The sequence below is a fragment of the Panthera onca genome, chromosome D4 (genome assembly GCF_046562875.1).
Source record: "Panthera onca isolate mPanOnc1 chromosome D4, mPanOnc1 haplotype 2, whole genome shotgun sequence".
Taxonomy (NCBI): Eukaryota; Metazoa; Chordata; class Mammalia; order Carnivora; family Felidae; genus Panthera; species Panthera onca.
The window spans coordinates 72,526,759-72,554,669 of record NC_138351.1 but is presented as its reverse complement, the minus strand read 5'-3'; the positions used below and the strand labels follow the sequence as shown (position 1 = coordinate 72,554,669).

Sequence of the window (27,911 nt, the reverse complement as noted above, 5' to 3'; positions counted from 1 at the left end):
CAGTACGAAAGGTAGGCTGCAAGACAGGAGCTTGCTTGCTACCAAACCGCTGCAGACTCCTGACTTACGTGCAGAGAGAAATATGATAAACAGCCAGCGTAAGGCCAAAGTCTGTAAGATCTACAACCACAAGGTATGTACTTTGTGGGAAAGCTTCCTAAATGGGAATATTTTCAACTTGAGACAGGATGAACACAGGTCTTCATGTTCCCCCCACTCCCATCTACTTCTCTGTCTGGAATTTATCTTGGTCCCTACTGTAAGATACATATCCCTCTTTATTTTTTCCAAGTTAGGAGCCAGTTTTTCCTACATCATTTATGGAATACTCCCATCTACCCTTCACTGATTTCAAATACATCTTTTACTGTGTTTTCTATTCATAGGTACTTGGTTCATAGCTGGACTAACCTGCTCAACTGATCTTTGTGTTTCATTATTTTGTCACTACTGGGAATAGGATTTTTTCCTATTACACTTTTTATTAGTTATTCCTATAGCTTGGGAAAGTTTTTCTTTTTTTAATGTTTATTAATTTTGAGAGAGAGTGTGTGCACGTGCACAAGCAGTGGAGGGAGAGAGAGAGGGGGAGATAGAACCCTCAATAATATGGGGCTCAGTCTCACCGTGAGATCATGACCTGAGCCAAAATCAAGAATCGGACGCTTAATCAACTGAGCCATTCAGATGCCCCAGGGCTTGGGAAAGTTTTTAAATAATCTGTCAATCTATGCACAATTATGCATTTTTGTAATAGGGTATTACAAGAGTGCTCCTTTTTAAAATATTTTATAAAGTTTATTCATTTATTTGAGAGAGACAGAGACATGGTGAGCAGGGAAGGGGCAGAGAGAGAGGGTGAGAGAATCCCAAGCAGACTCCACGCTGCCAGTGCAGAGCCCGATGCAGGGCTCGAACCCACAAAACCATGAGATCATGACCTGAGCTGAAACCAAGAGTCAGATGCTTAACCAACTGAGCCACCAGGTGTCCCGAAAAGAGTGCTCTTTTAAATACAGTATTTCGGATTAACTCATTTAAAATCATCACTGCAGTGTTTTAGCCTGATGCTAACAGCATAATCCAGAACTGCTTCCAGGTAGCTAATTGGACTTGATATGATACAACTGATTGCACCAAAAATGTGCTTTTTTCCAGCATGTAATATGTTCTGTGAACTTGTGCATATCCCAGGAATATAATTTTTTTCAGTGAAATTTCAATAGTAAAGTGACAGACATTTCCAGATGAAGAACCAGGCAGGACATTACCACTGACAGCATATTATTAGCCCAACTGAAAAATTTTAAGATCTATAGGGCTTCTGGTTTTAAGGGAGTAAAGAATTCTGCTTTGTCCTCCGGAAAATCACCCAAAATAACATAAGGCATGACAAAAATACAAACTCCAGTGGCACCCGGATGGCTCATTTGGTTAAGCATTCAATTCTTGATCTCAGCACAGGCCTTGATCTCTGAGTTTTGAGTTCAGGCCCCACATTGGGCACTGCACTGGGCATGAAGCCTACTTAAAAAAAAAAAAATGCAAACTCCATTTAAGAAAAATAAAGAGGAACCAGTAGGATTTTTGTAACCAATTGTTACAAAAAGGTTAATAACAAGTGATGGCAAAGAGGTAAAAAATTGATTCTAGCAGTACTCATACATTGCTGGTAGGGATGTAAAATGGGGTGGCTGCTTTGGGAAATAGTTGAGCAGTTCTTCAAAATGCTAAACAGAATTGCCCCATGAACCATCAATGTCACTCCCAGGTATGCACCAAAGAGAACTGAAAACATATGTCAACACAAAAACTTGTACACAAATGTTCATAGCAGCATTATTCATAACAGCCCGAAGAAGAAACAAGCCAATGTCCAATATGCTATAATGTGGCATTTTTATAATGGAATATTATTCAGCCATAAAAAGGAATGAAGTACTGATACATGTTACAACATAAGATCTTGAAAACCTTAGGCTAAAGTGAAAGAAGACAGAAACAAAAGGCCATTCATTGTAGGATTCTGTTTATATGAAATGTCCAGAACAAACAGGCACATTTAGAGACAGAAAGTAGATTTAGTAGTTGTACAGATGGGACCGGGAGGAGTAGAAAGTGATGACTAATAGGTATGGAATTTATTTGGGGAGAAATAAAAATATTCTTGAATTATATAGTGGTGATAGTTGCACATCTTTGTGACTATACTAAAAACCCCTAAACTGTACACCTCAAAGAAATGAATTTTTGCAGCATTATGCACGATAGCCAAGGTATGCAAACAACCTAAGTGTTTGTATCCATATGAACGGATAAACACACACACACACACACACACACACGCACACTAATATCCTTCAGCCATAGAAAAGGAAATTCTGTCATTTGCAACAGTATGCATGAACTGGAGGGCATTATACTAAGTGAAATAAGCCAGTCAGAACAAGACAAAATACTGTGTGGCATTACTTATATGTGAGGTCTAAAAAAAAAGAAAGAAAAAAGTCAAACAATTTTAAGTTTATTTATTATTTACTTTGATAGAGAAAGCACAAGTCAGGGAGGGGCAAAGAGAGAGGGAGAGAGAATCCCAAGCAGCTTCCACACTGTCAGCACAGAGCCTGATGCGGGGCTCGAACTCACGAACAATGAGATCATGACCCGAGCCAAAGTTGGACGTTTAACTGACTCAGCCCCCCCAGGCGCCCCGTTAAGTTCTGAGAACCCAGTGTATAACGTGATGAGTATAGTTACTAACACTGTTATTATATAATTGAAATTTGCTAGGAGAGTACAACCTAAATGTTCCCATCAAAAACTGGTAAATATGTAAAGTGATGGATGTGCTAATTAACTCGGTGGTGGTGGGAGGAATAACTTCACAATGTATATGTACACCAAATCATCACTTTGTATGCTTTCAATAGCTTACAGTTTTGCTGATTTTTACTTCTATAAAGCTGAAAAGGTGAAATTTTGATGTGAATTATATCTCATTAGAGCTGTTGTAAAAAATTACACACATGTAACTGCAAACAATATTACATGAAGACACATATTGTTTAGAGGAACTTTTGTTGTCAGCACAGAAAATAAGGCACACCTGCCTTTTTTTAAAAAATGTTTTTATTAAAATTTTTTTAATGTTTATTTTTGAGAGGTAGTGTGAATGGGTAAGGGGCAGAGAGAGAGGGAGACACAGAATCTGAAGAAGGCTCCAGGCTCTGAGCTGTCAGCACAGAGCCTGACGCAGGGCCTGAACTGATGAACTGTGAGATCATGCTGGGGAGGGGCAGAGAGAGGAAGAGAATCCCAAGCAGGCTCCATGCTGTCAGCACAGAGCCCAATGTGGGGTGGATCTCACCAGCTGTGAATGACCTGAGCTGAAATCAAGTCTGATGCTTAACGGACTGAGCCACCCAGGCGCCCCAATGCCTGCATTCTTTCAAAGGGTACTGATGAAACCTATAAAGATTTGGGAGGCGAAGGCGTCAGGGTCTCTGGAAGTGGGGAGGCAATTGGGGGCTAAAATGAAAGCTAGTGCTTAAAGATATGTGTAAGGAGCAGTTCAAGCTCACAACGCCACTCCTACCTTACATGGTAAATGATTATCCATCCCTCCATAAACCCCCCAGAAAACCAGTATGATCTCTCACCAAGTGGAACTTGAGAGGCTCTTAAGTTGGATCCCCTGGCCCTGGAGGAAGGTGGAAATGAAATGTCAGGCTGCAAACAGATTAAGTGGAAGTCTATATAAGGGGGGGTGAACTCTCAACTCCCATCCCACAATGCAGCATTTCTTCTGCCTATTCCACAATAGCCAGGTGTGTAGCCCCTGGCAGAATAGCTCCTTCTCTGGAAAAACTGTCCTTCTGGAGAAATTACACTGCTCCAAGGATGACTAACAGACACTGACATTTGGGCAATTTCCCCGAGGCGAAACCTAAGTGAACACCCAATCATCTTTCTGTGAAGCCCACAAATTGACCTGCTGCTCCCAGGTACTCAGTTTGTAACCCAGACACCCTGGATTTCAAGGTGTAAACACTCATCAACAGACTTTGGATTATCTCCCTGGGGGAAAGAAGGTATGTACTGGGGGGGGGGGGGGGAGCAGGAGGGTGGGTGGGGAGAATGAAAGGGTATAGTGATCAGGACAAATAGTGGCAGAAGCAATCTATGTGCTCACAATGAGGGCAAGACAATTTCCCAGCCTCCTTTGCAGTTAGTGTCATGTGACTGATTTCTGGTCAATGGGAGAGCAAGGAAGTGATTTCTAAGCTACATGTTCCCAAAGTTTCTTGGTTAGAGCATTCTTAGCACCACAATCGTTGGGGCGCCTGGGTGGCGCAGTCGGTTAAGCGTCCAACTTCAGCCAGGTCACGATCTTGCGGTCCGTGAGTTCGAGCCCCGCGTCAGGCTCTGGGCTGATGGCTCGGAGCCTGGAGCCTGTTTCCGATTCTGTGTCTCCCTCTCTCTCTGCCCCTCCCCCGTTCATGCTCTGTCTCTCTCTGTCCCAAAAATAAATAAAAAACGTTGGAAAAAAAAAAAAATTAAAAAAAAAAAAAAAAAGAAAAGAAATACCAAACTGTCCCATGTGCTAAATAAGTTCCAAATAATAAGACAGTAGTATCTGGTACTATGCGCAATAGTTGTATCTGTGTTTCCCTAAAATTTAAAATATCCTGGAATCCCCTAAGAATTCTCTACAGTGACCTGGGACACCGTGGCACCCATTTGGGACCCATGTATATAATGCTCCCCATTCTTTCTCTGCTTCTGGGACCTCCAGATGGTACAGCTACAAAACACTGGAATGCAACACAATGTAGGATGCCTGCCTGGGAAATGAACGGTTATCAGTTAAGCACTTTGATCTGCTGGGCTCTCTGTGGCTAGTGCTGCTTACTCTGACTCTGTACTGTCCAATATGGTAGCTGCTGAAGGCTTCTTAGGACTGCAAATACAGACAGTGCCACATTCTGAGGCTTAAAAAACTGAAGCAGAGTCAATGTTTTTCCATTAAACACAACTTTATTGTTTTTGTAGAACTACAATTCACTTTAACTGTTGCATCGCATAGGATGTTGTACTGTAATGCTTGTAGAGGGACGTGCATTATTTCTAGTATTACAGATAAACACTTCAATCTACACAGTTATCAACGGATTGTTTCAGTTCAGATGATTTTCTTCTATGCACTGAAAGAACATCACAATGTGTTTACTTGGGCATGTTATGTAGCTAGCACTAGTTAAAGCATACCTATGCAGACAGCACAGTTACAGTGACATCTATGCAACTCCTAACCACCAACTGAGATACTATTTTAATTATAACTTTTTTCTAGATAAAAAAATAAGGGAAAATATTTAAATTTCAAAATGAAGGCATGTTACTGAGGCAGAATTCAGTGCAATACAGAAGCTAGTACTACAACTAGTACAGGAAAGACAAAAGGGGGAGAGGGTATAGTGCACAGTCGATGAATGGCCATTGCAACTTACTGCAGGCACAGCAAAATGAAGAAGCTGTTTGTTGTATACAAATGTGTTAGATACAGGAGACAATATTTAAGACAATAGCTAATATTTGTCATTTTCAGCAACAATCTAGTGAGTTTAAGTATTCTAACAGCAAAAAAAAAAAAAAAAAAAAAAAGAAATTCCACAAAATTAGTTATATGAAATGAGCAATTTCCATCAAAAAAATTTAAACAGTTTTTAACAGGATTTTGAACTTGCCAACTTGGCCAGCTATACAATAGTTGAATTCTTTAACACACACACAAGAAATCTTAGATGGAGAGACGATAAAAAGAAATTATGTTAATTATGGTAATTTAGTTAGAAATTATGAAAGACTTAAAAAGACATTTACAAAAATTGAAATTTTCAATTAACTCTCTAAACAAAGTTGTTCATAGAATACAAGAAGTTTCTAATACTATCAAAGATCAATTGATTTAAAATTCAGAAAGTTCCAAGTATTTACTTTTAGCTTTGGATGAGTCATGTACTAAGACAGTGCCCATTGAAAATCTGGTACATTCTGTCTCAAAGAACATCCAAATTTACAAAGAAATGTCAATTCATTGCCTAAAAACTCAAACTCATGACAGGTATTTTTGACATTTTTCCATCTGTCAAAGAAGAATTTCAGCTAGAGACAGAAAAACGAGTTTCTATCATAAGAATGAGACTCCAGCTATGTTAAGTCAAAAGACCAGCTGTATTAGAATTTTAAAGCAAGAGAATGATGTTTCCCTCATTGCTTTGTTCCAGTGTCTGATAACTCTTGAAAATATTTGTGTTCAGTTTTCTCAAGGAGACTCTTAAAGAGAGTCAAGAATACAGATATTAAATTCTTCAGTATATAATGCGCAAATGCTATAAAATTATCATTGCCAGGTTATGGAACTGGTGAGGATAATGTTTTTAATGATCTTGTGTTCTCTACCAATGTTCCTTGGTTGAGTTAGAAAAGAATTTTTACAAAGATTTCCTGTACTAGGAATTTCAATTTAAGGTTTTCTTAAAATGAAAGGAATGCTTGCCATATATTCAATAATCATGGACAAAAAGTGGCAGTGTGATTCATATTTCTCCTTAACTGAACGCTGCATGTGAATGAGCTAAATATGAAACTCCTTAGAACAGGAAAAACTTGTACCTACTTAGGTAAAATAATTTAGTTAAAATTGAAACACTTCATAATACAAATAAAAAAATGACAATTTTACACATTTTTCTAACATTGGTCAATATGTAAATTTTAAATGTAATCAATAGTATTCTGTGGAAGTTGGCTGCCAAAAAAGAAAAAGGCAAATGTGAAGAATGGTTTGTTGATTGGATAAACTTAGTTTTATTTCCATTTCATGCAATATTTTGCCAAATTTGATGTTCACGATACTGAGTGGACACAAGAGTTAGTGAGTTTACTTAAATAATTTTCAAAATGATTGCTTTTGCTTCAAAATCAAATCAATTCTTTCAATACAACAATGAGCAGTTTTGTCAATGTGGATGCAAGTATCAAAGTAATGTTTTTGATATTTGATCCAGTTATTGGAAAACTTTAAGTACATTTACATTAACATCAAGATATGTTTGGAAGAACTAGGTGAATCTACTTTTCAATGCTAAGTTTTATAAATCTAAATATAGATCAAGTACTTCAAAGGAAAAATTTAGTGTATGAATTAAGATGTGCTGCAACTTTTATACAATTATACACTGGGTTTTGGAGACAATGCAAAAAATATGTCTCGTCAATTTTTACACTGGTTGTATGTTGAAATAATATGTCTCTAAAATATATTGTTCACCTCATCTGCTTTGCTTTTTAAAAGCAGCTACTAGAAAATTTGAAATTACATGTGTGGCTCACATTATGCTATCGGACAGTGCTGCATGCACTAAATGAAATACCTTCCAGTCAGCTCTTTAGAGCCCTCTTCTTTTTTTTTTTTTTAATTTTTTTTTAATGTTTATTTATTTTTGAGACAGAGAGAGACAGAGCATGAATGGGGGAGGGTCAGAGAGAGAGGGAGACACAGAATCTGAACCAGGTAGAGCCCTCTTCTTAAATGTGAGTCAAAGCTCTCCAGACATTTGAGGAAAGCCTCCAATGTGAAAGAGAGAAAACAGGTTAAAAGCAACTCGGAGCAAAGACAGATAATGCAGGGAGCAGAAGAACATGGAATAAAGACACTATATTAGCATCCTCAGAGAAAAGAAATTCACCCATGAAACAAAAAAGGAAAAGAGAATCAGAAAATGCACTTAGAATTATAAATGCGACAACACAAATAAAACATTCAAAACACTTAGTAGTAGAGTTGCAAGATAAAGCTAACGAAAATTTCCAGAAAGCAAGATAAAGATCAAAGACATGAAGGAAGTGATGACAGGGAAGATGGCGGAGAAGGAAGAGCCAGGAACCCATCTGTCCACGTAGACAACAACTGTACTGGAAAAAGGTAGCTAGTGATAATTCTGGAATAGAGGAAGTCTATTTTAAAACTTACAGCTCCCAGGGGAACTCTTGACTGGTAAACTGCAATGATCAGTGGTGGATTCTAGCCTTCAGGACAGTAGGAGCCACTCATTCTCTATTGGCCAGCCCAGGGGGAGGCAGCTGTGGAGACGAAACCCACATCTGTAGTTGGGCTTGCTGGTGCCAGAGGAAGTAATAAAAACCTCTGTCTCTAAATGTCAGAGTGCTGGGTTCGGACTGTGGGTGGCCGCTTCTGATCATGAAGGAAGAGCACAGAAGCCAACTACCATTCTTCCAACCCCCACTGGCTCAAGTAGCTTCCAGAGGATTAAGGGACAGGACCTGGGTTTTTTTTAGACATTGAGAAAAAATTTGATATATGGGAGAATTTAGAATACCATGGACTCCTCCCAGGGAAATACAGAGTCAGAAGAGAGCTGAGAAAAGCTTAAGCATTCACAGACTGATCCCCAGCACAGAGACATGCTAAGACAATAAAAAAGACAACTCTGAAAAGAGGGAAAGCCTGATTTCCAGAGCTACCGTACTGTAAGATTCAAATGTTGAGTTTTCAACAACAACCAAAAAAATCACAAGGCATACAAAGAGACAAAAAAGTATGACCCATTCAAAGGAATAAAATAAATCAACAGAAAATGTACCTTGGAAAGCCCAGAGGTCACACTTGCCAGACAAGACCTTTAAAACAATGGTCTTAAAGATGCTTTGAGAGCTAAAGGAAGGTTCTGATGAGTTTGGCAAATCCAGTGAGAAAAATGAATATTCTTCAAAGAGAAAAAACTAGGGATTATGCATCCATTAATTACTACTTTAGAGGAATGCTCTCCTTGGTCTCATTTTATACGGGACATCTTGACAAACATCTTGAATACCAATGGCAAAAAAAACCCAGAAGAGCTGCAGATATTTAGCAAAGCTTGTAGATTACCAGAACCACTCTGTAGGGGTAGAGACCTGAAGACTCTAACCTGGAAGGACCTCTCAACCTTAGAACCTATGAGAGAGAGAGCCCAGCAGAGAGATCTCACCAATGTTCTCAGGGTAGGAAATATTTTGCTAGTAATTTGCAACTTACTAAGCATCAGATTAACTCAAGAGAGACATTTCACAAGTGCCCTGGTTTGGGGAAAAGATCCCTTACATCAGATCATAGAGACATCCATATTTCCACAGAAAGGAGAGACCCTATGAACGTGCTATCCTGTATAGACAACAATTTGACAGTGTATTTCCAGAATCTTAAAATTTTTGTTTCTCTCTTTGCATCAAGCTGTTCCACAATGGGAAACAATTCTGAGGAAAACACAAAACAAAAAAACCAGCAAAAACAGAAGTTCTCTATCAGCAAACACATGCACACATGAAGAACCTCTACTGGTTCCCCACTGCCCTGGTAACAAAACACAAACTCCTCACCAGGGCTGGAAAGAAAGGTCTTTACAATGCAGGGCCTGCACCGTGGCAGCAAGGAACACAACGGACTCCTATCCCCAAGCATCAGAGCCACCTTTCCTGGGTGTTCCCACGTGCTATGTTTACATTTCATTTTTAGCAATGAACACAGTTCATTTTCGCTGTTAAATGCAACCATACTGTGACCTGCATCCTACCTGCCCTCCAACACACATCAGTCTTACACAGAAGACTGGATTTCTGCAGGAATATTCTGGGGAATATTCATTCATCTCATCTCTTAAAATTTTTTTGTATATATGAAGCATTAATAAACGTAGCATTTGTGAAAATGAACCTAGGCATATCTCATTTAATTGTGCTTCACAGATAGTGTGTGGTGTTTTTTGTTTTCACAGACTGAAGATCTGTGGCAACCTGTGTTGAGCATGTCTACCAGCACCATTTTTCAAACAGCATTTGCTCGTTTTATGTGTCTCATTTTGGGAATTCTCACAAAATTTTAAACCTTCCCATTATTATTATAGCTGTTATGGTAAACTATGATCAGTGATCTTCAATGTTACTCATGTAATTGTCTTGGGGTGCCAAGAACCACACCCACGTAAGACAACGAACACCAACGATAAACGCTGTGCATGTTTCTGACTGCTCCATCGACCCTCTGTCCCCATCTCCCTGTCTTCTGGCCTCATTACTCCCTGAGACATGATACTCAAATTAGGCCAATTAATAACCCTCCAGTGGCCTCGAAGTGCTCAAGTGAAAGAGTCACACATTTCTCACTTTCCATCAAAAGCTAGAAATGATTAAGCTTAATAAGGCAGGCATGTTGAAAGCCGATAGGCCAAAAGCTAGGCCTCTTGCCCCAGTTAGCCAAGTTATGAACACAAAGGAAACGTTTTTTGAAGGAAATTAAAAGCAGCGCTCCCATAAGTACATGAATAAGAAAGCAAGGCAGCCTTACTGCTGATATGAAGATCAAACCAATAACATTCCTTTAAGCCAAAACCTAATCCAGAGCAAGACTCTAACTCCCCTCAATTCTCTGAAAGCTGAGAGAGGCGAGGAAGCTGCAGAAAGAAAAGTTTGAAGCTAGCAGGGACTGGTTCATGAGGTTTAAGGAAAGAAGCTGTCTCCTTAACAGCAAGCGAAGCAGCACATGCTGATGTGGAAGCTGCAGGAAGTTATCCAGGAGATCTAGCAAGACAATTAACGAAGGTGGCTACATTAAACAAACAATTTTCAATACAGACCAAACGGTCTTATAAGAAAACGCCACCTAGGATTTTCATAACTAGAGAGGTGTCAGTGCCTGGCTCAAGGGAAAGGCTAACTCTCATTTGGTGACTAATGCAGCTGGTGACTGCAAGTTGAAACCAATGCTCATTTACCATTCCGAAAATCCTAGGGCCCTTAAGAATCACACTAAATCTTCTCTGCCTGTGTTCTATACATGAAACAACAAAACCTGGATGACAACACAACTGTTTACAAGATGGTTTTGTTTTGTTTTTTGAGAGCGAGACAGCATGCGCGTGCGAGCGGGGGCAGGGCCATGGGAGAGGGAGAGAGAATTCCAAACAGGCTCCCTACTGTCTGCACAGAGCCCCACGTGAGGCTCAATCCCATAACCTTGAGATCATGACCTGAGCTGAAATCAAGAGTTGGATCCTTAACTTACTGAGCCACCCAGGCAACCCTACCACATGGTTTTTACTCAATTTTCTAAGTCCACTATTGAGATCTGCTCAGAAAAAAAGAAAAAATTCCTTCAAAGTATTACTGCTCAAAGACAATTTACCTGGTCACCCAAGAGCTCTCACGAAGATGTATAAGACTTGTTTTTATCACTGCTAACAGTATCTACTCTGCATCCCCTGGATCAAGGACTAATTTCAACTTCCAGGTCTTATTATTTAACACACACGTTTTGTAAGGCTATAGCTGCCACAGATAGTGATTCCTCTGATGGACCTCGGCAGAGTAAATGGAAAACCTTCTGGAATGGATCACCATTCTAGATGCCATTAAGAACATCTGCTTAGAACTAGAGACTCTATTTTATACCACTAACGATAGCCAAAATGGTGGAAACAACCCAAATGTCCGTGGATGGATGAATGAACAAAATATGGTACACCCATACAATGGAACATCACTCAGCCTTGAGAAGTAATGAAATTTTGACACATGCTGTATCATGAACCTTAAAAACATTATACTAAGTGTAAGAAATCAGACACAAAAAGACAAATATTCAAATTCAGAGAGACAGCAAGTAAAATAGTGGTCACCAGGGGCTGTGGGCAGGACAGAATGAGGAGTAACTGTTTAATAAGTGTCCATTTAGGATGACAGAAAAGTTCTGGAGATAGACAGTCATGAAGATTACACAACAATGTGAATGCACTTCATGCCACCGAATTGTACTCCCAAGAAGGGCTAAAAGGCTCAACTTTATGTTCTGTGTATTTTACCACGCTAAAAACTAACTCAAAAAGAAGTAAATAAAAGTAGACTCACTGACAGGAGAAGCTTTTATCTTGTCCTGTGAGCTGAAAGAAGTTTCTTCAATAGAAACTCCGGAAGAAGAAACATTTTTAAAAGCAAGATCTGCATTTTAAATTAGAATGTCTTAAAGGGCTGATTTTAATACCCATCAATGTATATAAAAAGCATAAAGTCAAATACTGGTTAATAAAAACAAATCTATAAGGAATCAAAAAAAGTTTAAAATCTCTTGATGAGCTGATAGGGCATAAAAATGAATTTAAGTACTTGGAGGATGGCCCGGATCAAATATCCTTTAGGCAATTACACAGAAGTAGTTACTGAAAGCAAGCTTTTGATAAATACCATGCAGCAGGGTTTGAGGTCTCTCTCTGTGGCTAGTACATGGTATTTAGAGAGTTCATACTGGAGAGAAGACTTTTACATAGACTAAAAACCATGACAACTCAATAAGGCAATTTTTTAAATGGAAAAAAAAAACACTTGAATAAATATTTTCCCAAAGATTTATAAATAGTTAAAGAGCGCATGACAAGACTCTCACCATCATTAGCCACCAGGGAAATGCAAATTAAAACCACAAAGAGATACCATTTCAAATACCTAGGAGGGCTCTCATAAAAACAGATAATATAACCAGGGTCAGTGAGGATGTAGAGACACCTGACAGACTCAAGGCTTCAGCTGCCTCATCAGTTAGAAATTATTATTCAGACTCTGTCAATGAAATTCTTAAGAAATAATCCACTAATATCTACACACTCTATTCCTTTGAGGTGTAATTTTACAATGAAAACTTAACTGAAGAGTCACTCTGTATGATTTTTACATTCTTTTCCGGAATTTTTCTGTCAATGGAATCTCTTTAGATTTTAGGATCTGTATTTCCCAGATTGTATGGGACCATACAGTGCTGCTCAGAATGCAACATGATGTACTCGCTTGAGAAGACAATTTGGCAATTTCTTAAAAAGTTAAACAAAAATTTACCAGATGAGTCAGCCACTCAGGCATCTACCTAAGAAAAATGAAGACATGTCTACACAAAGACTTACACATCAATGTTCAAAGCAGCATTCTTTTTAACAGCCAAAAATTGTAAACAACCCAAATGTCCTTCAACTGGTGAATGGACAAAATAGGGTATACCCATAAAATAGGGTATTATTTAACAATAAAAATAACGGACTGATACGCTATAATACGAAATTAGAAACATGTTAATGAAAAACAAAAGACCACATATGACCCCATTTGTATAAAATGTCCAGAAAAGGCAACTCTATGGACAGCGTAAACTGATTAGTGGTTGCCTGGGACTAAGAGTAGGCATAGGGATTAACTGTAAACAGGCACGAGGGATCTGAGGTTATAAAATGTTCTAAAAATGGATTACGGTGATGATTGCACAACTCAGTGAATCTGCCAAAACTCAATTATACCCTTGAAATGACTTTTATATGTAACTTACACCCCAAAAAACTTGTTAAAAAAAACTACGTTCCAGATTCCCAACAATGGTATAAAACATCCTCTTATGAATGTTGGAGAATGTTGGTAAACATCCTGGAACAAGCCTCAAGAATTTTAAATACTTCCCTTCACATACTCTATCTTTTAGGAAAAAAAAACCAAACCAGGGTTTATGTATGTTCACAAAAAACACTGAGACCAGATTGAATGATTCTCATAAACCATATTCCTTTCATGGCTAGAATGTCTCTGGTTGGTCCACTGAGCAATTAACTATGCAGATCAATTTACCACTCAGCAGTATCTGAACTACAAGCTTTGGGGTGGGGAGAGTTGGGGTACAAGGAAGAAACCAACAGTATAATCCAGAGGTAGCATTGCAAACCCACACCTATTAAATCACAGCAAATATTGCTGAGTCTCCAGTAAGCATGAAAGATCTTCTTCCATAAGCCAGAAGTTTTCTGGTTTCATTCTCTTTCATATAACAGCTGCCTCAAACTTCAACTTGAGGAACTTTTTAGTACCACTGTTGAATCAGTAGGGCACCTCCAGAACCCTATCACCTGAGACGTAACCCAAATGGACTCAGGGTTCTAGTTCCTTTTTCAGTTAGAAATTGTTATTCACACTCCACCAATGAGATTTCTAAGGAACAATCCACTAGTATCTGCACACTCTATTCCTTTCAGGTCCAGTTTCAACAAGAAAATGTAACTGAAAAGTTATTTTTTTGATTTCTACATTCTTTTCCTGAATATCAGTATCAATAGAGTCTCTTTAGATTTTAGAATCTGCATTCTCCAGATGGTAGAGGATCACAGTATCAAGTTCCTATAGTGGGCAAGTCAGGTCCTATAAACGAGAGAACTTGGCAAGTAGAAGAGTGGATTCCCCATGTAAAGGCAGCAGGCACCACCCCAAACCAGCTGACTACTCCACTGAAGTATGGGCCAGTGTGGTCACCCCTTGCAATTTTTCAAGGCAAGCCTTTATTTTTTTAAATATGAAATCTAATCTTTAAACGGTGACAACTCCACCAACACACATACACACACCCCTTATCGTGCAGACCAACAAAACCGTATCAAATGGCCCATTCTTAGCTCGTGACCTTTGCCATACACAATGTTTGCACTCCAATTACAAGGAGCTATACTTACTATAAGCAAACTTTTAAAAAAATATAATTCTGTTTTGCAAAAGACAATCCATCCAGAATAGCTCTGCTTTCAGCACCCATTTCTTCCCCTACCACCCCCCTCCCCAGCCCCCAACCTATTTTCCGAGGACTGGTACTCTCATGGCTGAGATGGCTCCCATGCATGCCCTCTAGATTCCTAAGCCCCTTACTCAAAGTCCAGAGGAAAAAACAGGTTGGGAGACTTTGTCCAATTAAAACGCTCCCTGAAAACACACCTGCGTGAGCTTCACTGACTTGTTCCTGCTGACAGTCTAGGGATTTGGCATCAAGTATTCCAAGAGTATACTTCGTTCTCACTATGCTAGAAGCTGAGGCTCTTGAGTAATTTCCTACCACAGAAACTTGAAAATTCCAAGGAGCCAAGTGTTTAGCTTATTCCCACAGCTTCAGAGAGGATCAGAGGTAAACTCAGAAATCATGAGCCTCAGCCACTTTGTTGTACCAGTAAAGAAACTCAAATTTAGAAAGGGCAAATGACATGCCCCAAGGTGATATAGCGAGGTGGTTGGCAAACTGGAACAGAATTTGACCAGTTCTTGCTAGAAGCTAAGAGAAACCTCTTGAAGAGAAATGGTTAAGTGGGTCTTGTGCACTGCTTCTTGCTTTTTAAATCTGCATTTGGCCTTTTAGAATCATTGCCCATCTCGCTTGCATTCTTCACTCTCAATGTGACTTGACCAACCCAAATTAGGATTTGCCAAAGAAGTGTGCATGGGAAAAAGTGTTTTTCCTAGCTGCCAACCCATCCAAGTTGTGGCTGCAGATCAAGGCTGTGGTGGTTTACACCCCAGGTTTTTAATAAGGGACAATTTGGTGAGATTCCACCACCCCCACCCCCCACCCGCACCCCCTTATAGTATTCCAAGAACTACTCTCCAGAGTGAAATCCCCGATGTCTGATGAGGCCTGAGTTACTCTTAAATGTCTTTTCACATTCGTTACATTCATATTCTCTCCTTCCAGTATGAATTTTTAGGTGTTCTACCAGGATTGAGCTGCGGCTGAAGGTTGCTCCACAGTAGTTACATTCATAGGGCTTCTCTCCAGTATGAATTCGATGATGTTCATTGAGAGATGAACTCTGACTGAACGATTTTCCACACTCTTTACATTTATAAGGTTTTACACCAGTATGAATTCTCTGATGACGACTGAGGAGCGAATGGGTAGGGAAGGCTTTCTCACACTGGGTACACTTGTAGGGTTTTTCTCCCGAATGAAGCCTCTGGTGATAAATGACAGATGTAAAATGGCTGAAAGTCATCCCACAGTCATTACACAAATAGGGTTTTTCTCCAGTGTGGATTCTCTGATGTCGAGTAAGGCAAGAATTCTGTCTAAAGGCTTTTCCACATTCACCACATTTATAGGGTTTCTCTCCAGTATGAATCCTCTGATGTTTGGAAAGGGATGAGCTGTGACTGAAGGACTTTCCACAATTGTTACACGTGTAGGGTTTTTCTCCAGTATGAATTCGCTGATGTTGAATAAGAGATGAACTGTCACTGAAGGGTCTCCCACATTCTTTACATTTGTAGGGTTTTTCTCCAGTATGAACTCTCTGATGTTTAATGAGGTGGGCACTCAGGGTGAAAGCTTTTCCACAATCATCACATTTGTAGGGTTTCTCTCCACTATGAGTTCTGTGATGTGGCGTGAGGGATGAACTGTCACTGAAAGCTTTTCCACATTCATTGCACATATAGGGTTTTTCCCCTGTGTGAATTCTCCTATGTTTGGTCAGGGAGGCACTATAGCCGAAGGCTTTTCCACATTTGCTACATTTGTGGGTCTTCTCTCCCATCTCAGCTCCCTCATCTTTATCTGAGGATGCATCTTGATGTAGATTTTTCCAACATTTTTCACATATAGTGCAGTTTCTTCTCTTAGTAAGGGACAAGCTTCGTGTAAAGGCTATCCCACAGTTACTGCATTTCTGGGCCTTCCTCCCCAAATTCCTCCCCATTTTCTGATGTTTCTGATGTTCAGTAAGAGATGAAGAGTGACCTAGGGCTTTCCTGCCTTCGTTACATTTCCGTGGCTTTTCTCCAGTGTGTTCTTTGCGGTTCATAAGGTCTGAATGAAAACTGAAGGGTTTCTTGCATTCATTATACTTCCGAGATTTCTTCCTTAAGTAGACTCTCAGATGTTTAATTATGTCCGAGGTTTGTTTGAAATTACTTCCAAAGGGGCTCTTATCTGGATCAAATTCCTCACCCTTACTGCCTCTCCCATGAGTTTTCTTTTGTGTGACTGCGCCTTGTGAATATTCCTTACTGCTACGCTTCCGGGATTCTCCCATTAAGCCATGATCCCCACCCATTAGGCATCTTTCTATTATTTTATTTAAAGTTGATTCATCCAGGAGAGCATCTTGATTTCGAAAGGATTCCTTCAATTCACCTCTAGGTTCACACTCTAAAAGAAATAATAAATAGGGTATGTCCTGTTGCAGTAAAGGGAGCTATCATATTTGGGACTGAAACAGGAATACAGATAAATAGTAAGGACTACGAACAGTAGGTGTGTGGCGTGCACAGTTCTCAGAATCTTACAAAACAGAGAAGAAAAAAGTAATATAGGAAAACTAGGTAAATATAGGGATTAGGAAAAATAGTGAGGAAAATGAAGAATTTATGCTTTATAGTTAAAATAAAGATGCATGTTCTCACCCTCATTTCAAATTTCTGTATTATGTTCAAACTCACTCTCTCTACAATCTACCCTTTTTCCAAATAATGACGACAGTGCAAACATTTATTGAATACTTAGTAAATGCCAGGTCCCACATCCGACACTTGTATTTCACTTAATCTACACACCAAGCCTATAAAGTAGGTCCTGTCATTATCCCCATTTTGTGGATGTGACAACCTAGGCACATGGACTGTAAGGAGCTTACCCAAAGTCACATGTAAGTGGCAGATTTTAATCTAGTCTGGCACCAAAGCCCATAATTTATTTTTAATCATTTTATTTATTTTTTAGTGTTTATCAAAGCCCATACTTTTGATCCCTATACTACACTGCTTCTCAAAGCAGCCAAATAGCACTAAGTTTATAGAAAATGTTAATCACATCACAGACATGTAACATCAACTACGCTAGACTTTCACACGTTACCCCAGTCTGGCCCTATCAATCTTATGGATACACTCTACTCAGGCATCCATTCGCTGTCCCTACACACTATGGTGGTGTTCTCAATCCTATTCTCTCAGTCTTTGTACTACCTGAAATGCAATCCCAAGCATTCACTATTCACTATTCAACTATTCACTATTACAAACACATAAATTTGACAGGGCCTAGGGTTCAGGTCCCACAATCTCCACAGCCTTCTCTAATACCATATTCTATTTACACCCTTCTCAGAACTTTGAATTCATTTACTAGCCATCATCATTCAACTTGGCTCTTAATCATGAGATCACACTGTCACTTTCGTAAAACTATTATTATTTTAATGTTTATTTATTTTGAGAGAGAGGGTGAGCACGAGTGGGGGAGGGGGAGAGAGGGGGGGAGAGAGAGAGAGAGAGAGAGAGGATTCCCAAGCCGGAAACAGGGCTCAAATTCAAAAACCATGAGATCACAACCTAAGCCAAAACCAAATCAGACACTTAACCAATGGAGCCACCCACATACCCCTCATGAAACTATTTTTCAAGGCACTAACTATAAAATACAAAAATTCTATTACCCAGAAGCTAACCATTGTTAAAAATTCTGTGTATTTTTTAAAGACACTTTTCTCTATATTTTAGAATAAATCTTTTGTATACATTTAAAAATAAAACCATGTATAACGTGGTGTTACTTTTTTTCATTCATAATTCCTTCCCATCTCATGGATAATGCTTCGTAAGAATAATTTGAATCAGTAGTAATTCATCATTTAGATGCATTACAGTTGAGACATTCCCATACTGAATGTATATCAAATGATTAATATATATTCAGAAAACAGTCATAAAAGTGGAGTTATGGAACCAAGGGTAGAAAAGTTTTACCACCATATGAGAGATGATGAACACAAGTATTTGAGTCCTCCTCTCTGGTGAAATGATCTTTCTTTAAATCTTTACAAATTTGATGGATAATAAGTAGATCTGCTGCTTTAAATGTATATTTCATTGTTGACCAGTGACTGGGAAAATTTTTTCAAATTTACAGGTATTTAAATTTTAGTTTTGTCAGTTATTTTTAATTTTGTCAGCTATCTGCTCAAGTTCTTCACCCATTTTTCGAACAGACTCAGCATCAGAAAAATCAGTTCCTTGCTGATTTACTTAAGTATTTTATAAATTATAACTACTGACTCTGCTTTGTCCGTCATCTCCAGTCTGTTGTAAATAACTTTTTAAACAAGGTGTACATCTACATGATGATTCTGGGGTGGAGGGGTACATGTTTATATCATTTATATTAAACATAATATTCTTTATTTGTGTATCTATACTGAAAAGAGCCAACAGGTTGACTTTGGTTAAAATGGAATAGAGATGGGGCGCCTGGGTGATTTAGTTGGTTAAGCGTAGGACTTCGGCTCAGGTCATGATCTCATAGTTCGTGGGTTCGAGCCCTGTGTCAGGCTCTGTGCTAACAACTTGGAGCCTGGAGCCTCCTTTGGATTCTGTGTCTCCCTCTCTCTCTGTCCCTCCCATGCTCACGCTCTGTCTCTCTCAAAATTAAATAAAAATATTAAAAATAAAATAAAATTTAAAAAGATGGAATAGAGCTAAGGGGCACCTGGGTAGCTCAGTCAGTTAAGCATCCGATTCTTGATTTTGGCTCAGGTCACTATCTCATGGTTTTGTGAGTTCAAGCCTGTCAGGCTCTGTGCTGACCCTGCAGAGCCTCCTTGGGATTCTCTCTCTCGCCCCTCCCCACCTTTCTCTGTCTCTCTCAAAATAAATAAACTTAAATTATATAAAATAAAAGGTGGAACAGAGCTAAGTGAAATTATTTAATATAAAAAAGTATTGTAATAAATTATTTTTAAATGTAAATTTCATACATTTATTGTTAAATATAAAGGAAGGATAAAGAAAAAAAATGTAATCCCTCAAAGATAACCAGGGTGAACATGAAAGCTCTCCAGACATTAAAAAAAAATCTATCTCTAGCTATATATTTAATACCTGTACATGTAACATTTTTTTGCTTTTAACAAAGATGAGATTATACTCTACATGTTGTCCACTGGATGAATTCCTACTTTTCCTTCAAGATTCAACTTAAACGTGAAAAAAGCTGTCGCTCCTGTATTTCCCACTGTTCCTTACACATGCATTATTATAGTACACATCCCGTTACTAACAGCTTTTGTTCTGATACCCATATTATAGCATCCACACAGATGCACTTCACAGATCTCCAACTCTGGGACACTTACTTACCAGTCCCTGCAGCTGCCCTGAATATCCACCACCACATTCATGCCAAGGCCACTTTCCCATAAGCTGCTCCCAGTCCATGGCAAGTACAGCAGGGACACATGGGCAAGCCCATTTCTTGTGAGATTCAGGAATCTGACCGGCAGGTGATTCCAGTTTTTGGCCTTGCCAGAGCTTTTTTAAGTTTATTTGTTTGTTTATTAATTTATTTATTTTGAGGGAGAGCACAAGTGGGGCAAGAGCAGAGAGAGAGAGGGAGAGAGAGAGTCCCAAGCAGGCTCCGTGCTGTCAGCACAGAGTCCAATGCGGGACTCGAAATCACAAACAGTGAAATCACGACCTGCGCCAAAATCAAGAGGTGGACGCTCAACCAAGTGAGCCACCCAGGCGCCCCCTTGCCAAAACTTTCTTAAGCAGCACTGCAGTCTAAGATACTTCCTACCCAACCTTTCTCCCTTCCCTCTCTCATTCACAGATGTTACAGTCACACTATGCTCTTGACAGCTCCTCTAGCCTCTTCCAGTAATCCCCATTTTCCTTCACTGAAATTCTCCCCAGTAAGTCTCTGGCATAGCTAATCACGTCTTGGCATCTACTTCTCAGAGGACCTACACCAACAGTCTCCTCACTAAAATGAATATTCCAGGAAGGCAAGGGGTATAGTCTAATCACCTTTCCATTTTAGCATCTAGCCCACCCAACATTTCAAAAGCTCTTCACAAATGACTTGGCTAAACAACCGTTTTAATTTCCTTATCTGCTTTTCACCAACTCACCTGGTCTGGAGCCTTTTGAGACTTCTTTTTCCAGCAGCCATGGCAGTTCAACCCACTTAAGCTGGGAAATCAAATCTAATTTGGAAACTGCAAAGCCTGCTCATAGAGAAAAGAATACCAAATGACTGTTTTCTGCATAGAACAAAAATGTTCCAACATTCACACACAGCCTCTGGTTCTCTAGGGAAGAGAAGCTTTCACATACAGACATCAACACTGGAATATGAGGAGGAAACCAAGGAAGGTATGCCCTTGATGACAACACAGTGATACTCAACATTTCCAGTTCAATAAAGCAGAACTCTTTTTTTTGGAGAAAACATTGCAGAAAAGTACATTTTCAGAACACACTTTTAGGATCATTCATGGTCAACCCTGCATGCCCAGCCAAAACAGTTAATAGCATTTACCTTTCACTAATAGTGAACAAAAAGATACACAGCCTGTATGTTAGATCATGAAGAGGTATCTTTACCCAAAAATTCTAGGTTCCTAAAGTTCTCCAGTAGCACTTCCTTAAAGAGCTCCTTTTGAAAAGGCTCCAGTTTTCTCCACTCTCCTCTGGAAAAGTTCACAGCCACATCCTTGAATGTTATGGACTCCTAATGAACACACAAAACACAGTCTTTTTGCATCGGCTTAACATTCACAGGTTCTGGGGATTAAGAACTGGGTGTACTTTTGGGAGCCATTATCAGTCTATTTTAGCTGTATTATTTACTATTGTGAATAAGAATTTTTTTCTAACCGATAATTATTGGTCTATAGAAAGCTTATCGACTTGTAACCAGCCACTTTTCTCAACTATTACAAGTTTTAGTACTTATTCAGTTGATACCCAGAGGTTTACAAATAGACCATGTCATCTGCAAATAACACACGTCTGTCTCTTTCACACCAATACTTACCTCATTTCCTTTTTACCTTACTGCATTGGCTAGAATATTCAAGAAATGCTCATTAACAGCAGCATGATTAGACAGCCATATCTTTTTACAGGAGAGTTGCTTTTTGTTTTCCAACACTGTTCAGCTAGAGTTTTACTGTGTTAAGAAAATATAACCCTATTTCCACTTGACTAATTTTACCCAGAATAATTTAAGAATTTTAGTAAAAATATTTTGTTGGGTTCTTTTTATAATTTTTTTAAATGTTTATTTATTTTTGAGAGAGACAGAGTGCGAGCAGGGATGGGCAGAGAGAGAGACACACACAGAATCTGAAGCAGGCTCTAGGCTCTGAGCTGTCAGCACAGAGCCCAAGGCGGGGCTCAGACTCATGAACCATAAGATCATGACCTGAGCTGAGGTCCGATGCTTAACCGAATGAGCCACCCAGGAGCCCCACAGAGCTGTTATTTTCATTAGAGTCAGACTTGTGACAAATTCTGGTAACTGAAATAAAATAGCATCTGAAGAATGAGCTCGAAGAATGTGAAGAAAAGGGAGACTGTCTTCTTTACTCTAATATTTTTATACCACTCTGTAGGAGCTCAGTAAGTATTCACTAAAGAATGAAAACCAGTGAAGGGAAGCTTACCCGGGACTCAGCACTTGGAAGGACAGAAACCATTTTATTTTCTTCAGGGTTCTCCTCTTCAGAAATAACAGACTCTTGAGAGGCTGGATCTAAGAAGGGGAGAGAAGAACACTCTGGTCTTTCAAATGTGTTCCTCAGACTAGAATTTCTTACAGGTCTCTCTGGATAAAAACGTCAGAAGAAACAGTTTTTCCCTACTCTTTAAAACAGAGATAAAAGCCACAGATACACTCTTTTAAAATCCAAGCTCTTTCCCCTACCCCATAAAAAAGCCTTTCGATTCCTAAGCTCACAATAACTGATTTCATTCAATCCATACATCTACAGTTTTATGAATTTAAATGGCATACTAATTATTCTTTTAAAATATTCATAGGATGTTTTAAGGTAAAAAAGCATTTTGTTTTATGTGTTAATTTGTTTTCTTCACAGTCCTAGCACAATGCCTTGTAGAGTCATTTACTGAATGAGAGAACCAAGATGGTCTCAGGAACAGACCCTTCTTCTGGGGTCACCAGCACATTCCTAAAGACTGAAATCAGGAAGCCAAACTATCAACTAAATATATTACATACCTGGCAATGTCAACAGCTCTTCTAATAAGAGAAAAGTATTTAAAAAAAAATTTTTTTTTAACGTTTATTTATTTTTGAGACAGAGAGAGACAGAGCATGAACAGGGGAGGAGCAGAGAGAGAGGGAGACACAGAATCTGAAACAGGCTCCAGGCTCTGAGCTGTCAGCACAGAGCCCGACGCGGGGCTTGAACTCACGGACCGTGAGATCATGACCTGAGCCGAAGTCGGACGCTTAACCGACCAAGCCACCCAGGCGCCCCGAGAAAAGTATTTTTTAAATCATGCTTCACTTTCTTATGAAAAGAATTTTAGGCAGCTTATTGATTAGACAATCAACAGAAATTAAGAATCAGAATTATATAATCAAAGAGAAAGAAGGGACGATTTTAAGGACACTGTTCTTACAGAAGGCTAAAGCAATCAATTCATGAACTTCTTTACTGCAGGGGCTTCCATATAGAGGCCCTAATTTTGGAGAAGCACCACACTGCAATGACAGACAAGTGAGAGGAAAGTCAGGAAACCCAAATGTTGAATATACCTTTAGCTGTGCAAGCACAATTCAAGTCTGTGGTGGTAAATGCCACTTCTGTGGAACTCTGGGTAGAATACAAACTTGTACATATGTATTGAGTCTTACGGTAACTCATATGTTACACATATTTGGAACATTGTAGGATATTAGAGGGATTTTATAAAAGCTGAACCACATGCCCTCAAAGGGCTATCCACCCTAGAAGTCTTTTTATCCATATCTTACAATGATAAGTTATAATTCATAGTTTATACATTTATAATAATGTAGGCATAAAAGTATAAGTCAGCTGTTCCTCCCTTAAGGCTGTGAACCGCATTATCCAATAGGGTAGCTGCTCACCACGTGAGGCTATTTAAATTTAAGATTCAATTCCTTATTTGCCTTCGCCACATTTCATATGTTCAATTTGAAGAGCAAAACCATGCAGAACACATTTCCATCATTGCAGCTATTGGGCAGCCCCGTTCTGGAAACGTGCTCCTGCACCCGCTGGAGGCAGAAGTTGAGGCCTGGGCAGGATGATATGCTTGTGACTCCAAACACATTCAGATAATTTCCTTCTCTCCCATGTTCTAAGAGTCCCTCTTACTCAAGGGGAAGAGGAAAGAAATTAGTATTATGCCTTGACCTGTTTAACCCTCACAAAAGACTTAGAACAGACAGGAACCCTTTTTTTACAGATTAAAAAAAAAAAAAATGAAAGTTCAGAGAGGTTACATAGCTTGCCCAAGATTCTACAGTAAAAGGTGAGGCTGATCCAAACCCAGTCCCAACCCCAAACCTGGACTCCTATTTTAGCAATCAACTGCTTTCTTTGGAGGAGTTTACTTTCACACCTTGAGGAAATTACTCCCTCTTCCTCCCACCATCTATGATTCTCACCTTCCTTTTCTTCAAGTGTTTGGGTCAAATCCTCTATGAGGGTCACTACTTCCTCACTACTCTCAGGACGTTGTGACTTTACCCATATCCTGATCTCCCCAGGCAAAATGGTCAGGAATTGCTCAAACACCAAAAGCTCTAAAATCTGTTCTTTCGTATGGATGTCTGGTCTCAGCCACTGAATGCAGAGCTCCCAGAGCTGATTCAGGGCTTTTCTGGGTCCAGCCACTTCTGAGTAACAAAACCACCTGAACCTCTGTCTAAAAGTCTCTGGGTCAGTCGCGTCTCCTCTCCGGATAGCTTCTTGATCCCCAGGAGTATCCATTCTTAGGACCTTGTTTGGTTCACTTGAGGCCAGAGTTTGAGGGTCCGGGGAGATGGCTGTCATCTCGTCCAAGGTACTACAGCTTGCAAATGTATCACCAGCAGGAATACAGTCCCCTTCAGACTCTAGGTGAATTAACAGTACAGTCCACCGACAGGCACTAGGGACAGCAAAATATCAAGGGTTCCAGGCATTCAGCTTATGGTCTTGCAGAAACTGTCAAGAAATAAAAGATATTAAATAGGTAAAACAATTACTTCTAAAAACATTGTTCTTGGTATGGTTCACAGACATAAACATACGGAGAGGCCAGCAACAGCCCTGCCCAACTGCTACATTAAAGAGCAATTTTCTTTGTGGGGGAAAGGCTGGGGAGTTAATTTAAGGGTAATTAAAGATACCCACCAAGAAAACGGTTTCTTCAGACTAAAGACTCTTCATAAGCAAAACACATCAGAAAAGGCACACTGCTAGAAGAGAATCCAGTCACAAATTTATTCTATTCCTCCTGTCCTGTTGCAGTGAATGGCCACATATTCCCAACAGGTGTTCAACTCAGAAGCCCGATTTCGTATTTGCCTCTCAAACTTCTCACGTAATCAACAACCAAGTTCTGGCAGTTTTATTTCTTAAAAACCTCCCCATTCTACTTTTTTTTAAATGTTTATTTATTGTTGAGACAGAACATGAATGCGGGAAGAGCAGAGAGAGAGAGGGAGACACAGAATCTGAAGCAGGCTCCAGGCTTCAGCTGTCAGCACAGAGCCTGATGTGGGGCTGGAACTCACCGACAGCAAGATCATGACTGGAGCAGAAGTCGGACCCTTAACCAACTGAGCCACCCAGGTGCCCCGATCCTACTTAAACTACAAATGTACAGGTACCTTCAATCCAGTCTCATGCTGCAGCCTAAGGATCCCTTCTAATTTGCAAAATAGGGACCTATCACTCCCCAGCTGTCTCAGGGTGAAGTTCAAATGCAGAGGCCATGTATTGATGATCTAGAGACCCTGCTCTGAGAACCTCACCTCTTGAGCTCTAGCTGCCCCTGATGGATGCTGCAGCCATAAAAAAAACCAAAAAACAAAACAAAACAAAAACTATATGCCCTTTCATCCTTCGCACTAGTGCCGTTCCCTCTCCTAGAAATGCTGTCTTCTTTCTCTCCTACCAAACCTTTACTCATCCTTCAAAACGACTCCTTTCAACTGTCAGCTCTTGCACAAAGGTTTCTCTGATGCCCAAGTGCTCTTTTGCACGGAGCCCATCGTGTGTTACCCGCATGCTTTCATTCTGCAAATAACTGAAGATCAGGAAACTATGACAAGCGTGGAGAGATCTGGTGGGGTCCTCACACTCAGAGAGCACCCAGGAGATGAAAATACAGTCTGAGATGTACTACATTGCGGCAAGTGAAAGCCCTCTCCTCCTATTGCAAGTATACCAATAATTCCCCCACCTCTGAGCACAGAGCCCGGCACACACGAATGCATGACGTCATTTATTCCTTCGCCAAATATTAGGCACCTACCACGTACCTGACGCCGCTCTGAGCACCTGGGGCTCTGTGTTGACTAAGACACTCGTCTAGGTCTCCAGGGAGCCTACAATAGAGGCTCCGCGAAAATGTGACGCAGGCAGGCAGAAGTTCTCAAAGGGGGTGGGGGGCGGCTGAAGACGTGGTTATCACGACTGGAGGAGGAGTGCTAGTGGTACCTACTTAGCGAGTAGACCTAGGGATGCTGCTAAACATCCTGCAGTCACCGCAATGCTCCCTTCCCCCACGCACACACATAAAGGAATTTTCCCGCCGAAAAAGTCCGCGTACCCAAGTTAAGGGAGTATGGAAGCAGGGAGGGGATGGAGGAAAGCTCCGTCATTCAGGACAGTGCCCACCTCCCCCAGAAGCTGCAGCATCGGGAGTGCACTGTGAGATCGCTCGGCTCCCCACCCACCCACCCACCCCACCAAAGATGCACCCAGCCCGGGTGCATCCTTGCAGCCGGCGACCTGGCCGCGGCCGCCAAATCAGGGGCCCGGGACAACCACTACCTGCATCAGCACCCGCAGTCAGGACCAACGCCACCGCAATGAGCTTCTAGAAGCTGGTCCTGCAGGAGCTGCGCGCGCAAGCCCGCGAAGAGCCACTGCGCCTGCGCAAGGGCGCAGAACTACGATTCCCGGAATGCGTTTGTCCTGCTTTGCGAAAGTCCTGTGTTTTCCATAGGCTCCCACCTGGCCTGTTGCGCATGGTCATTGGGAAATGGCTGGTGGGCTCGGCCACAGAATTATTGCTGCGCCAGAGGCCTAAAGGCCTAGAACCATCTCAGGTTTTCAGATTTATGATGCTCGGTCTCCTAGGTAACCTCAAACCATCCCTCCTCCTTCCTCTCCCTACCCTTCCCTTAAATCCAGGCTGGAAAAACCCACTGCAGAATGCATATTGGTGATGCATTCTATGTAAGCCATAATTAATGCCGCAACGCGAATTTAACAAATATTAATTTTATGACTTTCACACCTGCCACCATGGTGCAAACCACCATCATGCCTCCCCTGGATTATTGCAATAGCCGATTGAATGCACTTTTCTTCCCTTGTCTATTCTTTACACGGCAGCGGGAGAGATGGTTTAAAAACGTGAAACAGATTATGTCCCTCCTCTGCTTAAAACCCTGAAAAGGTTTCCCATTTCACTCAGAGTAAAAACCCAAATTTTAACAGTGGCCTACAAAGCTGATTAGAATCTGATGGATCACCCATAACCTCCCTGACCTCTTCCTGGACTTCCCTGCTCCAGTCACAATGGCCTCCTTGCTCTCTCCTTCCAACCTGCCTGGCATTTCTGGCTGCATGCTCTTGCTGTAGGCAGCTATATGGCTCACTCTCCTACCCTTTCGTATCATATCTTCTTGGTGAAGCTCTCCCACCACCACAATGCTTAAATTGGAACCCATCCATCTCCACTCCTGTTTCCCTTCCTAACATATAATTTTCTAATTTGTTTACTACTTATTGTCTGTCTTGTTTTGTTTTTTGTCTGCCTTCTTCACTAGAATACCAATTCCACAAGAGTAAGGATTTTTATCTTTTATCTTGTTCCATGAGAAACAATCTCCAGGCCTTAAAACAGTACCTGGTGCTTAGTAGGTGGTCAGTAGATTTGTTGAATTTAGAAATGGGTGCTTGCACAGATTACTGGGGACCTTGCAAAAAGGGCTGAGGAACTCAGGAAGGATTGTTTGG

General features: G+C 40.3%; 1 protein-coding gene across 2 annotated transcripts; it reads right to left on the bottom strand.

The window, feature by feature from the left end:
* Positions 1-5,017: 5,017 nt before the first annotated feature.
* On the bottom strand, positions 5,018-26,923 carry ZNF483 (zinc finger protein 483). 2 transcript variants are annotated; one of them, XM_060609037.3, is made up of 6 exons: positions 26,718-26,923; positions 24,341-24,881; positions 22,344-22,432; positions 21,280-21,406; positions 20,805-20,900; positions 5,018-17,047 (listed from the first exon to the last, which is right to left on the bottom strand). In XM_060609037.3, the coding sequence occupies exons 2-6, from the start codon at positions 24,726-24,728 to the stop codon at positions 15,498-15,500; spliced, it is 2,250 nt and encodes a 749-aa protein (XP_060465020.1). In that variant the 5' UTR covers positions 24,729-24,881; positions 26,718-26,923; the 3' UTR covers positions 5,018-15,497. The 2 variants fall into 2 exon arrangements, with proteins under 2 accessions (XP_060465020.1, XP_060465021.1); XM_060609038.3 differs by lacking the exon at positions 26,718-26,923 and adding an exon at positions 26,204-26,523.
* Positions 26,924-27,911: the final 988 nt, after the last annotated feature.